Source organism: Solea solea, chromosome 16 (genome assembly GCF_958295425.1).
Source record: "Solea solea chromosome 16, fSolSol10.1, whole genome shotgun sequence".
Lineage (NCBI taxonomy): Eukaryota > Metazoa > Chordata > Actinopteri > Pleuronectiformes > Soleidae > Solea > Solea solea.
Genome location: NC_081149.1, coordinates 23,605,867 through 23,619,299, shown reverse-complemented (window position 1 = coordinate 23,619,299; position 13,433 = coordinate 23,605,867). Strand labels below are relative to the sequence as shown.

Genomic DNA, 13,433 nt, shown 5'->3' with positions numbered 1-13,433 from the left:
GTTTCTCACAGAGCTGCACAAATATCACACATTAATCCTTTTAAATAGGTTTTTTGAATGAAAAAGAGAATAATAATGTAAAAATGACCGTTCCCTCTGATATCGCGAATCATATCGCAATCGTATTTCCTGTCAAAATAATCGCAATTAGATATTTATTCAAAATCGTTCAGCCCTAGCTGCAACTCACCATAATTGTTATAATGGATTCATATGATTGTTTTCTTGATTTATCAAATAATTATTTGGTCCATTTTGTCCACAAACCAAAACCATTCAGTTTTTATGATTTCTTTGTGATATGGAGCAAAGAAATCAGAGAATAATCACATTTCAGAAGCTGAAAAAACAGAAAATTGACCAGGAGACTACAAGGCTGAGGAATGTGGCTGATTTTTAACATCTTTTAATAATAATGTTTATTATTACTTAAGCAATTGGAGGATTGTTACTAATTTGTGCAAGTTTACACCTTTTTAAAAATGTGTATAACATTATAGTTACTGCAGTGCACAACAAAACGCATCATTGCACAAAGATGGACATTTAAATGTTGTTCAATCAATCTTTATTTGAGTTGAGCAATTTTCATTTGTTATTATCAGTTGGAGGAGAAAGAAAAACAGGTGAAAAACACGGGCGTCGTATCTGCTGCTCTGATTTCTGAAGACTGGCATCGACCACACACACACACACACACACACACACACACACACACACACACACACACACACAGACACACACACAGAGACACACACTGGTCAACCTCTCGTCTGGAGCTGGTGGTGGAACACATTTGTACACTTGGACACTTTGCTCTCGACAATCATTATTATCCTCAACCCTTAAGCAAGGCACTAAACCCTGTCACCTGCTCCACCAGCGGGAAACACCAGAGGTAAAGACTAAATACAGGACGTGTGTGAGACGCATGGACACAGATATTTACTCTTGTGTGTACAGTTGCAGTGCTACAGTCTGTCAGCCTGCACTCAAACATGGTGTGTAAGCTCTCCTTAAACACTGCTGCTAACCCCTTTAAATACCATCACGAGCAATGGACAGACATTACTGAACAACTGTGACGGTCAGCTACAACACACACACACACACACACACACACACACACACGCACACACACACACACCTGAAGGCTTCGCAAAAGCAGCGCGTTAACTACGTGAAAAAGGTCCTCGTGTCGTAACAAGGCAAAGTGATCACTAGGCTCTCAACCCAAAGTGACCACGCGTGATTTGTTCACGAAACAGCGATTATACAGCTCACATTGGTTTGACATGGAGATAAAACGGAGCCATAATAATAATAATAAGAAGAATAATACTAATATTTAAAAAAACAAACAAAAAAAACCCTCAAGTCAAGTGAGTTGCTTATGGCTGATTTTCATTCCTTTACAAAACTCTCTCTCTTTCTCTAAAATACCCTTGTTTCCATGCAACAACATTACACTGTAAACATACTGCAGGCTCCGAACTCTACTAATACTTTGTGTTTATATAAAGAGGAAAACAACATAAACCTTATATAGTGAGGAGTGAACGGAGGCGTTGCTCTCGAAGGTAACACACACTTGTTGTGTCCAGTTGTGTGGTAAAAGGAGACATTATTACACTGATATCATGTTAGTTTTAAAGCAATAGCTCGGAATGAGAATAACTGTAGGCTACAATCGATGATGATGAGCCGATATGATACAATCACAATCACTGGATCAGATATCGGACGGATGAAAATGTAAAATACAAAAATCATATATATATATATATACTTTTATATATATATATATACACATATGTATATATATATATAAAAGTAATTACCATATTATAAAGTTGAAATTCACCCTCCCTTACACGTCCCACACTCATGTTCCATCATTACCAAGCTATCAGAAATAAGATGATATTAGAATAATACTACCCCCCTTTTACACACATCTATCCTATATTTACTTATATTTACTGTAGGGTGAATATAAAAGTAAAGTGAAAGCCTCTTGTCCAGGTGTTGTGAAGTCATCTCCATGCAGACGTAAGAAAACACAAAGTGGGGACGTTAATAATTAACTTCTCTGTATCTTACAACAAGGGGGCACGATATATATATATATATATATATATATATATATATACATATATATATATACACATATATATATATATGTATATATATATATATATATATATATATATAAATATATATATATATATATATTCACACATGTTTGACAGTGGGCAGGTCTGATGCTTGGTGGGTTAGGGTTGTCGGTGTGTGTGTGTGTGTCATGGCTGACGCTAAAGTTGCTAATGTTGCTAAAGTGATGATGATGTCGGCCATTAATGGGTTCATCACACAGTCATGAGCTGACACTCGGAAAGGGCAACATCTGAGCGACGTCCGCTACGAGCAACAGTGAGACGATGGAGCCACACCTGACGCTCATTCATTCATTCATTCACTCATTCATTCATTCATTCAAAGAGAACGAGAAGCGCTTCAGCTGACACCTTCACTGCACGTGTGAATCCAGCGTTACAGTATATTCTCTCTAATTGTGTTTTAGCAATGAGCAAATGTGAGGATAGGAAGAAGGAAAGCAAGGAGAGCAGAGGAAATAGGAAAGGAATGGAGAGGATAGGAAATATGAAAGGGAAAGAAAAGAAAGGAGAGTGGAGGAACAAAGGAAAGGAAATGAGAGGATAGGGAAAAGGAAAGGGGAAGAGCAGAGGAGAAGGAAAGGACCAAAGGAAAAAGGAAATGAGAGGATAGGAAAAGGGCGTATGAGAGCTTGCCAGCAAGCTGCGTTGTCTCTGTGACACTTTATGAACCACGACCTCCATGACGACGATCACACGAGAACATTTAACCACATGAACACGCATGTAACTCTACATGTATGATGTTAGAGTCAGGTGTGTTAGAGCAGGGAAACCACGGCTGAGAATCCCTGCACTCAGTCAAATCATAGTCATTAAATATGTAATTACATGAACTTACAGACTGTTCTGTATCACATTGGGCATTTTACCAGCTTTGAGTTCTCTAAGTGAATCATATGAAGTCATAATACAGACACTGGGACCTTGGACTCTTCTACTGATGTTGTTAAGTCGTGTTCACATGCACGTGGTTTTCTTAATAACACTGATCACGCAAGAAAGAAAAAGAACAAACATTTCTTAGAGGCAAAACTGTCTTAATACTGTGTTAATGTGTTAATAAAATTCACAAATGTATCCTACCTAAATAACCTAGTTCATCTCTTACAGTTGTTCTCATAATTTGGCACCAAAGGGTCAAAAATCCTTAGAATTGAATGAGCAGGTGAAAAGCTACAGTATATTAATTTACATCTAAATAAATTAAATCCATTTAAAATTCCATAAAACAACAACAATCAAATTTGAACATTAGGTGTTAGATTAGTAGATTTCAACATTACATAGTTTACATTTCTTGCACAATCTAATTATTATGTCGACTATTACTATAACCCTAATACATACATTTATTCAAATGTAGTTCAAATTTTGCAATAAGTTTTAAAATGAATGACTGTGATGGTTATATTAGTTAAAAAGTAACAGGAAACTTTGAGGTCACAGAGTTGCTAATGAATTTCGAATTCTTTCAAAAACGATGTTGTGTTTTTTGTGATTATTTATGCGAAAGAGAGAGAATACTGACGGGTAAATGATAACCTGAACTCTCTGATCTCATTATTTGTCGCCAATTTCAACCAATGAAATCATTTCTAGAGATTTTTTTTTTGCCTCCAAGAAACGTTTGAAAAGTTGACAACAATACAGCGACTGAATCGCCTCAGCTCATCCTGGTAAATAGAAGAAATAAGGGACCATTTTAAGTCTGCATTGAGGAAACAATGCATTGTGTGCGTACACAAAGTAGCCACAGAATTCTAGTACATGTATCCATTTTTTTTTTTTTACTTTTTTTTTTAAGATATCCTGGATAAGAGCAACTTTCTGAGAACTAAAAAAGTGATGTTTCCCTGCACAAACTCAAAAATACTGTCATAGACCCACGACTGGACCCTGAAAAACAGGATGTTGGATTGTATGTAAACCCACAGATACTGTAGTAAACGACACATATACACCATTAGAAGCGCGATAAGCACAAATGCTGCTGTTGAGAAGAGAAGAGATGAAACGGACTGAACCTCCCACCGTCCACTCATTCATTCATTCATCGCTCCGACGTACGCGCCACGATCGGACTCACTTAAATGCTTTGAGCCGTTTTAAAAACAAATTTTAAATACATGTTTAGAATATGTACAAACAGTGTAACACCAGTTCAGACCTGAAACACGCGTTCATGCCTGACTCCTTCCATCACTTGAGAAGCGTTTAAGACTTGGAAAAGAGAAAACAAAGGCTGGGTCGGGCGAGCTTTTATGTCCCAGTTTGTTTGTTGTTGTTGTTGTTTGTTTGTTTTTTTTAAATCACCGATCAAAAAATTTGCCGGCCAGTTTTCATGGTGGGGTTTGGTGGCTATTTCCTTTTCAAAGTTAGTTTTCCGTCACCGTTGGTCGTTACTACCAGGATTCTTCACCACTTCAGCATTTTAGCCGAGTCTTAAAAAGGTGAAGTGGCCACTTTTCCTATGAGTTATTGATTCAAGCGCGTGACGACGTCCTCGTCCTCACGTCCTCGTCCTCGTCACGAGGATCCAGTCCTTTCCCAAAAACATAAAAGAGGCGGCTCAGCAACGGTAACATGTAACTCAAATGACCTTTGTTGTTCCGCTGTTCGCTGTTGTCCTGCATTCATGCCCTCGTGTCACGTAAAGCACTTTGTGACGAGCCGGTTTAATAAAAGCGCTTTAAAAAAAACAAACGTTTCACTCGATAATAGAATCCAAGTCAGAGACTCTGAATGAGGTGGAAAAGAAGACTGCTGAATGGGATGTGATGTGATGTGTTGATTGCCAAGCCGATTTTGCCAGGAAGACACAAAAGGAGAGTTGTGGGTATTTCACAGGTGCATTCTGGGATTGATTACCGACAGATGAAGCTCAGCTGCTGGAAGATGTTAGATGTGAGGTGGTTTCCTTCCTCGTTCCTCTCTTTTACGACTGTTGTTGTTTTGTGTGCAGTAAATGTTGTCGTTGATTGAAATAAAACACAACCCCAGTCAGGGCGAAGGCAGAGATCCTCCTCTTCCAGTCACAGACAGGAGGTAGTGAGTAGCAGCAGACTAGGATGGATTGGGAACCTTCAGGGCGTCCACTTTGGTCTCCAAGTCCGAAATCTGTAAGAAGAACAGTTGATACACTGTACTGTACAAAGGACTCTTTGTTTGTCACATCATCTATCTATATATATAATTTATGTAGACTTTTATGTCGCTTTATTGAACATGTATCTGCAAAAAAAAGTTAGACCAAGGATGGAGCCTTGAGGAACACCCCCGTTCAGTGCGGCTAATTTAATAATTAAACTCTGAAATGATTTCTCATACAAACGGATGCTTTTTATTGACCTTTTCCTGCAGGTTGTCAGTCTCGTCTTTGTGTGTTGCTTCACTTTCTTCTTGTGCCCGACGCTGAGCTGTCTCCTTCTTCAGGTACTCGATCTCCCTGCACACGCACACACACACACACACACACACACACACACTTTAACTTCATGGTCTGTCTCACAAATCTCAAACCCGTGTTTGTTGCTCCGTCCATTCTTACTTCTGCTGGTACTCTTTGATCAGTCTCTTGGCTTTGCTGTATTTCCTCTCTAGGGTTTGGTACTGAGCCTGGGTTTCCTTGAGGTGTTCGTCCACTGCCTGGAACACACACACACACATTATATTGTCACTGTTACAAAGAATCAATTGATTTGGATTCTTATTATTTCCTTACCTCCGATACATAATTAGTCGTGTAAAGCACAAAGTAAATGTAATCAGCTTTGAATAAGTGAGCTGTAATTTGGTTTCTCTGAAGATAGAATTGTGTAAAGTCATTTACAAAGCTGACCATTATACACAAGGAAAAACAAACGGACCCTGGAGCCGTTAAATCAAGTGGTTTTATTTGTGCAACACAAATCACAGGGTGCCTCACTCGGCTTGTAGTGACTCTCTGTGTCCTTGGACCCTCGGTTTGAACAACAGCCAGAAAAAAAACAGAAAAGGAAAATGGAAGAAACTATAGATGTAGCAATACCACTTTTTTCTGACTGAATACAAGTACGATTATTTAAATTTGAGTAGCTGAGTACTGAGTACTTAATAATAACCATTTCAGCAAGTGCTATTTGCTTCATTTTGGTTTAACAACAAAAGATGAGATCAGTATTTTATTGCTTTTTCAAGGTATTCACATTAAGATAATTATGTTACACAACTTAAAAGATTAACCTTGTTTGTTTTTAGGTGACAGCTAGATTTGAATTAGATTTAAATGAATAATACTCACTATTTAGTGGCAAAAAGTCGCGTTGGTTCTTTAGATATTTTATCAAATGACTTTTTGAAGCAGACACATTTCCACTGACACGCAGTGTTGTAATGTAACAAGTACTTAAGTACTAAATTCACATATCTATACTTTACTTTGTTATTTATAGTTCTAGCAACTTTTACTCCACTACTTTTCCTCTAACTATCTTTGTTACTCGTTGCTACCAAATAAAATCAGGAGAAGAAGAGTTGCTAAATGGTTTGTATTCATACAGAGTTTTCTAGTCTTGATGAGCTGCTTTACACTACAGTTTTTGACATTCACTCGTTCACTCAGCACACATCTTCAGCTGGTACACATTGGTAAAATCTCAGGTAGATTTTATTATCAGAAAATTAATTTGGATACTTTCTAGTGCGGTAAATGACTTTTACTTAAGTAATATTATAAAAAAAAGTGCCATTTTCTGGAAGTATCCCTTTTATGTCCCTTAATTATTAAGTATTTACCTGCTGACACACGCTCAGTTCATACATTAAGTGGTGTTGGGTGCAGCAGTGTCAGGGTAGTTTTACCAACACAAACACAAGAACACGAGGGCAGCATCGGACCCGATACCCGACACTGGTATTGGTGCAACCCAAGTGAAACCATAAAGAGCCACAGAGGAGAGCTTATTCTTCCAGGATGGACAGACGATGATGAAGTGCTTTTTAACAGGCTTCATCATCATTATATGGGTTTCAAACGTAAATCCCGTCTCACAAAGCAGTGCATTGACTGGGAAAGTTAACAGTTAATTCATGGCCATATAAATAAAAGAGGAAAATAAACTAGTATTAGTTAAATCAGGCCTGAAAAACGCCAATAAGAAACAGACTTCCCGTCCACGAGCCGCCTCTCTCATACATTTACCTTACAAAGCGACTGTGCCTCAATCCAGTATCCCTCCAGTTTCTCCATCCTCTCTTTACTGTCCCGGATGTTTTGCTCCAGCTGAGCGCGCTCCATCCTCCAACGCAACTTATCCTGCTCTGCGTGAGCCAGCTGGAGGTGAGAGTGGGTCGGTGTGGGAGGAGGTGGGAGGTAGAACAAGGAGTGTTACGTCATCACTCGGCCCACAAAAGGAACTGATGTCATCGATATTTCAGTGAGTTTTTAGTGAGTTTTCATTTGAAATGAAGGCATTAAAGACGTCTCACCTTTCTCTTCAGCAGCTGGATCTCAGCCTGGGTTACTGCATGTTTAATCTGGAGCTACACACACACACACACACACAGATAGAAGGGATGGTCACATACATTACAAGTGAAATGGTTAAATATGTGATTGTGATGTGATGTCACGTATACTGTACCTCCTTGAATTTGTGGGCCAGCTTCTCCGGGTCCAGCTCCACGGGAGACATCATGTCCTGGTTCTCCGCCAGGTCGAAAACCTCAATGGAGTTTGGAAACACGGGACTCATCTCCTCGTCCTCGTCTGTCGCATAATCACCGGTCTGTAGGCAGAGGTGGGGTGAAATAAAATAAAAATATGGAGGTAAATATGAAGCAACAGACAGTCGACAGTCTGGAAACAGCTGTGTTTGGCTGCTTACTGAGATTTACCCGTTTCTATCCTGTCTTTGTGCTAAACAAACAGGCAGCTGACAGTAACTCCATATATATCAATCCATGCAGAAGTTATACTTCATTTATAAAGCACTTTTCCTCCTTCCACCTCCCAGAAAGCAGCACGAATGAAAGAAGAGAAAATGAAGTAATACAGCGAATAAATAATAATGGATAAATGTCAGTTGTGTCAAGAGCGACACATACAGTACTTAGTTTCCCAAACTAATTATATAAAATGTAACTTGTAGATAACAAAAATAAATATAGCATTTAGAGCCATTCCCAGTCTTAATATTCACATTTTAAAGCTGACAGAGCATTAAATTAAATTAAATTAAATTAACAAACCACTGAGAAGGTTACTGTAACAGTCAGTTACACACTGTGACCACAAGATGGAGAAACAGGACTGAGATTAAAGCTACAAGCCACATGGTGGCACACAGAAGACATTTTGAAACACACACACAGACACACACACTGTGCATCAGTTCATCTCGCTCTCGTCTCTCTCGCTCTCTTAACCCTTTCGCTTTTGATTTCCTGCAACAGCAGCATCATCTGCAGACATCCTGTGTTCATAAACATGGCCTCAGAAAACCTGCTCCACAGACTCTTTATTATTATATTCTGTCGTGTTGTGTCAGAGCCAGCGCGCACACACACACACACACACACACACGCGCGCGCACACACACCTCTTCATCATCGTCCATGTACTGCTTGTATCTCTGCTCCATCATCTCTCTCTGCCACCGCTCCTGCTCCAGAGTCTGCTGGATCAGCTGAGCCACTTCACTCTGCTCGCCCGGCTTCTCCCGGCCGATCATGAACCTGGGAAACAATTCAAACACGGCAACCGTCACGAACGTTGCATCACGCAAAACACACACACACGAAACTTCACAGAGCAAAGTATTCCACACAACACAGACTTTATAACATATTATATACATTCTAACGTGTGTGAGACACAGACCTGACAGTGCCAGTGGTGTTGCGGAGGACGGAGGCAGCGAAGGTCTGAGTGACGCCGACCAGGCTGGTCCCATCAACCTCCACTATCAGATCATTCACCTGGATCCTGTACGTGTGTCAAACACAGCAAACTCCACATGATTATTGTATATCATCAATACATGGAGATAAAACTAAAAGACAAGGAGGAGGAGGAGGAGGAATATTGGGGAGTCTGCAAATTTGCCCCCTGTGACAGCACGACTCCTGGAAGCCGTCAACATTCATTACATCCAGCTATTGTTCACCAAGAACTACACCGATATTAACTCCGCCTCAATCTACACATTGTTGTTTGTTTCCTGTCTGGATGTGGACCGGCTAAACAACGGTGTAAATCACCAGAACTGCCTGCAGCAGCTGGGAAATCACCTCTGTGCTCAGATACGCTGTAGACTTCACACATTCTAGGAAGTTCGGATCTTTTATTTGCTGTTTATTTGTGTTTTCGTCTCACATGATCACCGCTCACTATAGCAGTCTTTCTCAAATAGTGGGTCGAGGAACAAAAGTGGGTTACTGGGCCAAACTGAGTGGGTCAGAGATGTGTGTGTGTATGTGTGTGTGAAAGGAAAAGATGAAAGGGAAAATCTAAGTTTAGTTTTCTCCTTCAGCAGCCACTCACATGTTTGATGTGTGTGTGTGTGTGTGTGTGTGTGTGTGGACAGTGAGAGACAGTACCTGCCGTCTCGCTGCGCAGCTCCACCTTCAGTGACCGTCTTCACAAAGATCCCCAGTTTCTCCAGACCCATATCAGCTCCTGCACCCATTCCTATGATACTGATACCCAGGCCATCGCTGTCTGAAACACACACACACACACACACACACACGGACAGACATAACGTAAATACTACAAGTGAAAATATCAGGAATACTTAAAAGTATCTTAAATTCTTAAATAATCATCCTAGTTATTAATTATACTGGTCTTTTCAATGCACTTTTATCGGCAAATAACACTTTTATCTCTTGTGTCTGTTTTAATTCTAATGTTGATTTTAATGTATTCCTGTGCCTCTGTAAAGCACAAATAAACTTGCCCTGTCTTAAGTATCAAAAGTAATTTTCGGGTATAAAACAATAGTAAAGCAGCTTTGAATGTCATCAAGACAAGAATATATAAAAACATAAAACACAATATATTTGGAGTAAAAGTAGACAATTTATTTAGTTAATGTAGTGGAGTAAAAGTAAAAGTGGCTTGAAATATAAATAACAAAGTGAAGTACAGATGTGAATGTAAGGAAGTACGTAACAACGTATTTGTTACATTACAACACTGGAAACTACTGATGCGTATTTTTATTTTATATTATTCCTTGCATTATAATTATCATCAATAATAATAAAAGATGGTGACAGCAGTTAATCATTTAATATATTTAAATATTTACAATAACTTTATACATTCCACATTCTGTGCTTATGTAATGCTGAAAGCAGTCGTCATGGATGGTTGCTAGTTCAAATCCACTGCCCCCCAGATTTACTGGCTGCTAATTAGACTAATCTGCACTGCATTAAATCCCATAAAGGGATTATGGAGTTGTGAGCAGACAGACAGACAGTGTACATGCGTTAACAGTGCCCCGTCAGTGATGTGTGTTTACGCAGTTGGATAAGAGGCTTGACTGAGTGACTCCCAAGGTTTGCAAAGAGGTGTGTGTGTGTGTGTGTGTGTACCTGTGAACCAGTAGAACAGTGGACCTCGGTGTCGTTACACACTCACAAACAGGGGACTCCATGTGAACAGGGGACATTTTTCAAGTCCCCTGTTACTCATGCTTTAAATCCTGCTAAAATCATGTCTAAGACGCTGTGGGTGAATTTTTTTTTTATATTAATCAAAGAGGGGACTTGTAAGTGTGTGAGTGTTAAAGCCCATACTCATCAGTGCCCCTGCTGGCTGGAGCAGGGATTTTAGCACCTGATTCACACACGTCTTTCAGATAGTAGTAGCAGTCTTAGTATTCATTAAACTACTTAGTGAAGAAACTAGTCTTTTGAAACACAACTCATTGTTTTTGAAACAAAATATAAAGGTTTAGCTTTAGTAGATATAAGTTTCAAGCTTGACACTGTATTAAAAAAAAAGACTGCCCAGAAAGCAGGAGAGCAATAAGTATTTTAAAATCTTAAAAAGAAAAAGAAAGAGATAAAATTAGAAAAAAATTGTCAGAAGAATTAACCTTTTGTGTTTTAAATAAGCACTAATAACTAACTAATAACTTATTTAGAGGCGGACTTAACGTCACATTTCGTTCAAAATTTTCAAACCAATTTTCACAAGGCCTGGATGTCAGTTTTCAACTTGTGTGTTCAGTTTTTACATAAAGGAATACAATGTGTGTGTGTGTGTGTGTGTGTGTGTTGGTACCTTTCTCCAGCTCAACAGGAAACAGGTCAAGCTTCTCGACTCTCTTCTCCAACTCGTACTCGGCCGAGGCTGCCATCGGGTCCACATCGTCGTTACGTCGATCATAGTCCTCGTTAGAGTAGGTGGTGAAGACCTACACACGGGAAACAGATTACAAGTCAGATAACCTTCTCTTCTCTTGCTCTTAATGACCTATTATCCACAAAAAGTAGAATATGGCAGAACAAGGGCACTCGGAAGGTTCCCTGAGGAACTCCTTTAAGGCTTATTTATGGGGCTTACTTAACAGAGTTATGTATGACAAATTTGTGATAAGATATATTGTGTGCCACAAAAAAAGCATGTCATATTCTTTGAACATGCTATGTAAACATGTTTAAATATACCATATTTAAAGATATAATATGTAACATTTCTGCATTGAAATATCTATAAATGACTACAAACTGGGTTTTCTGACAAATTCACAGCTAACCACGTACATTTAACACGGTGGTGAATCGCTTGACTGTGTTTCTTTCCCAAAACCTTGTAATTTATATGGGCATCCGAATTATTCGCACTTTTCTCCCTTATAAAGGCAACATGCGCCGATGTGCAAAGACCTTTATTCATTGATTTATTATGTAGTGTATTTAGATTGCCTTAAAACCTTTAAATCCATAGAAATCTGGAATCGTGCACATTAATGCAGATGCCAACAGAGCTTTGACTGAATTTAATGAGTGCCAGAACATGTACAGTGTACACAGAGTACACTGGTTTGTTATTGCTTTGATTGAGAGACGCGTAGCAGCATAAATTACATACTTAGTATCAATACAGTATAGTAGCCCAGGCTTGGCAACAAAACAAATAAATAATAAGTTAGGTCATTTTACTTTCACATTTTCCATAAAATATTATCTAATCATTTTGTAATAACTAGAACAAACTATATTCTGTTCGGCTAACAATGCCGGTTACACCCACTTCCCATGTTTAAACTGATAAAGCTTTTCATTGTATGTGCTTAGCATGCATTTCCTCATCTGCCATTAAGTCGACAGTAATTAACCCACTGTATGAGCGTGACGGCTTCACTTCTACTGGGATTTGACCACAGTGAGTGTTTAGATGCTGAAAGAGGCTCCGTCCCACTGTGGAAACGTTACGTTGACAATAAACTCCTCCACCAGCTGCTCTCATGTGCACCACTCACTGCATGTCCAGTCCTTCACAATAATATGAATAAATAAAGAGAATCTAGTACATACAGTCATTTTATATATGAAATATTATGTAACATGTTCCTACGAGATCATAAACAATGCATATACAGTATACTGCATGTGAGTGCATCTTTTCTCCCTCCCTCTCTCTCTCTATCTTGCCACTCCCCCCCCCGGAAAGGTCAGCAGCATCTGTGTCCCTCCTGACCATCTCTGTGGTCACATGGCTCGGTTTCCTTGGCAACCACAGGGTGGCCTAGTGTGAGTTTGGCAGTGGCAATGATTTCCTCCCTCTCTCTCCCTCCACTCTCTTTCTCACACTCTGTGTCTCTCTCTATCCCTGTCTGGTAGATATGCTAATATGAGATTGTGCATGTGTGTGTGTGTGTGTGTGTGTGTGTGTGTGCGACACATATACAGTGTGAGACATAGCCCAGGGCTTTTCTGTGTGGGAGCTGTTTGTTACAGTGTTATTTACTTTCCCCTCAATTTTGTAACACACACACATACACAAACAGGGTCAAAGGGTGTGATTGTTAAACTCCTTCCTGTTGTCATGTTTCCTTCCTGTTGAGTAACTTTAAAGCACTGTTAATGTGTGTGTGTGTGTGTGTGTCAGGGCCCTAATCCAGTTAATCCAGTACATGTTTGCATTTTTGCCTATTTGAATTACCCTGAATTAGCTACTGTTATTTCATACTGGGGGAATGTTGTATATACTGAATATGATGAAGTTACACTATATAGTTCCAGTATGTGTGTTTT

The 13,433-nt window shown here is 39.3% G+C and overlaps 1 protein-coding gene across 1 annotated transcript in view; it reads right to left on the bottom strand.

The window, feature by feature from the left end:
- Window positions 1-3,956: 3,956 nt before the first annotated feature.
- Window positions 3,957-13,433, bottom strand: part of LOC131475292 (neurabin-2-like) — a 30,101-nt gene continuing 20,624 nt past the window's right edge. The window contains exons 6-15 of the mRNA XM_058653265.1: window positions 11,458-11,590; window positions 9,759-9,879; window positions 9,040-9,144; window positions 8,759-8,894; window positions 7,802-7,945; window positions 7,647-7,700; window positions 7,360-7,491; window positions 5,728-5,825; window positions 5,529-5,625; window positions 3,957-5,297 (exon numbers count right to left, since the gene is read on the bottom strand). Coding sequence (XP_058509248.1) covers window positions 5,244-5,297; window positions 5,529-5,625; window positions 5,728-5,825; window positions 7,360-7,491; window positions 7,647-7,700; window positions 7,802-7,945; window positions 8,759-8,894; window positions 9,040-9,144; window positions 9,759-9,879; window positions 11,458-11,590 — 1,074 coding nt within the window. The 3' untranslated portion in view covers window positions 3,957-5,243. The remainder of the gene's footprint in view (window positions 5,298-5,528; window positions 5,626-5,727; window positions 5,826-7,359; window positions 7,492-7,646; window positions 7,701-7,801; window positions 7,946-8,758; window positions 8,895-9,039; window positions 9,145-9,758; window positions 9,880-11,457; window positions 11,591-13,433) is intronic.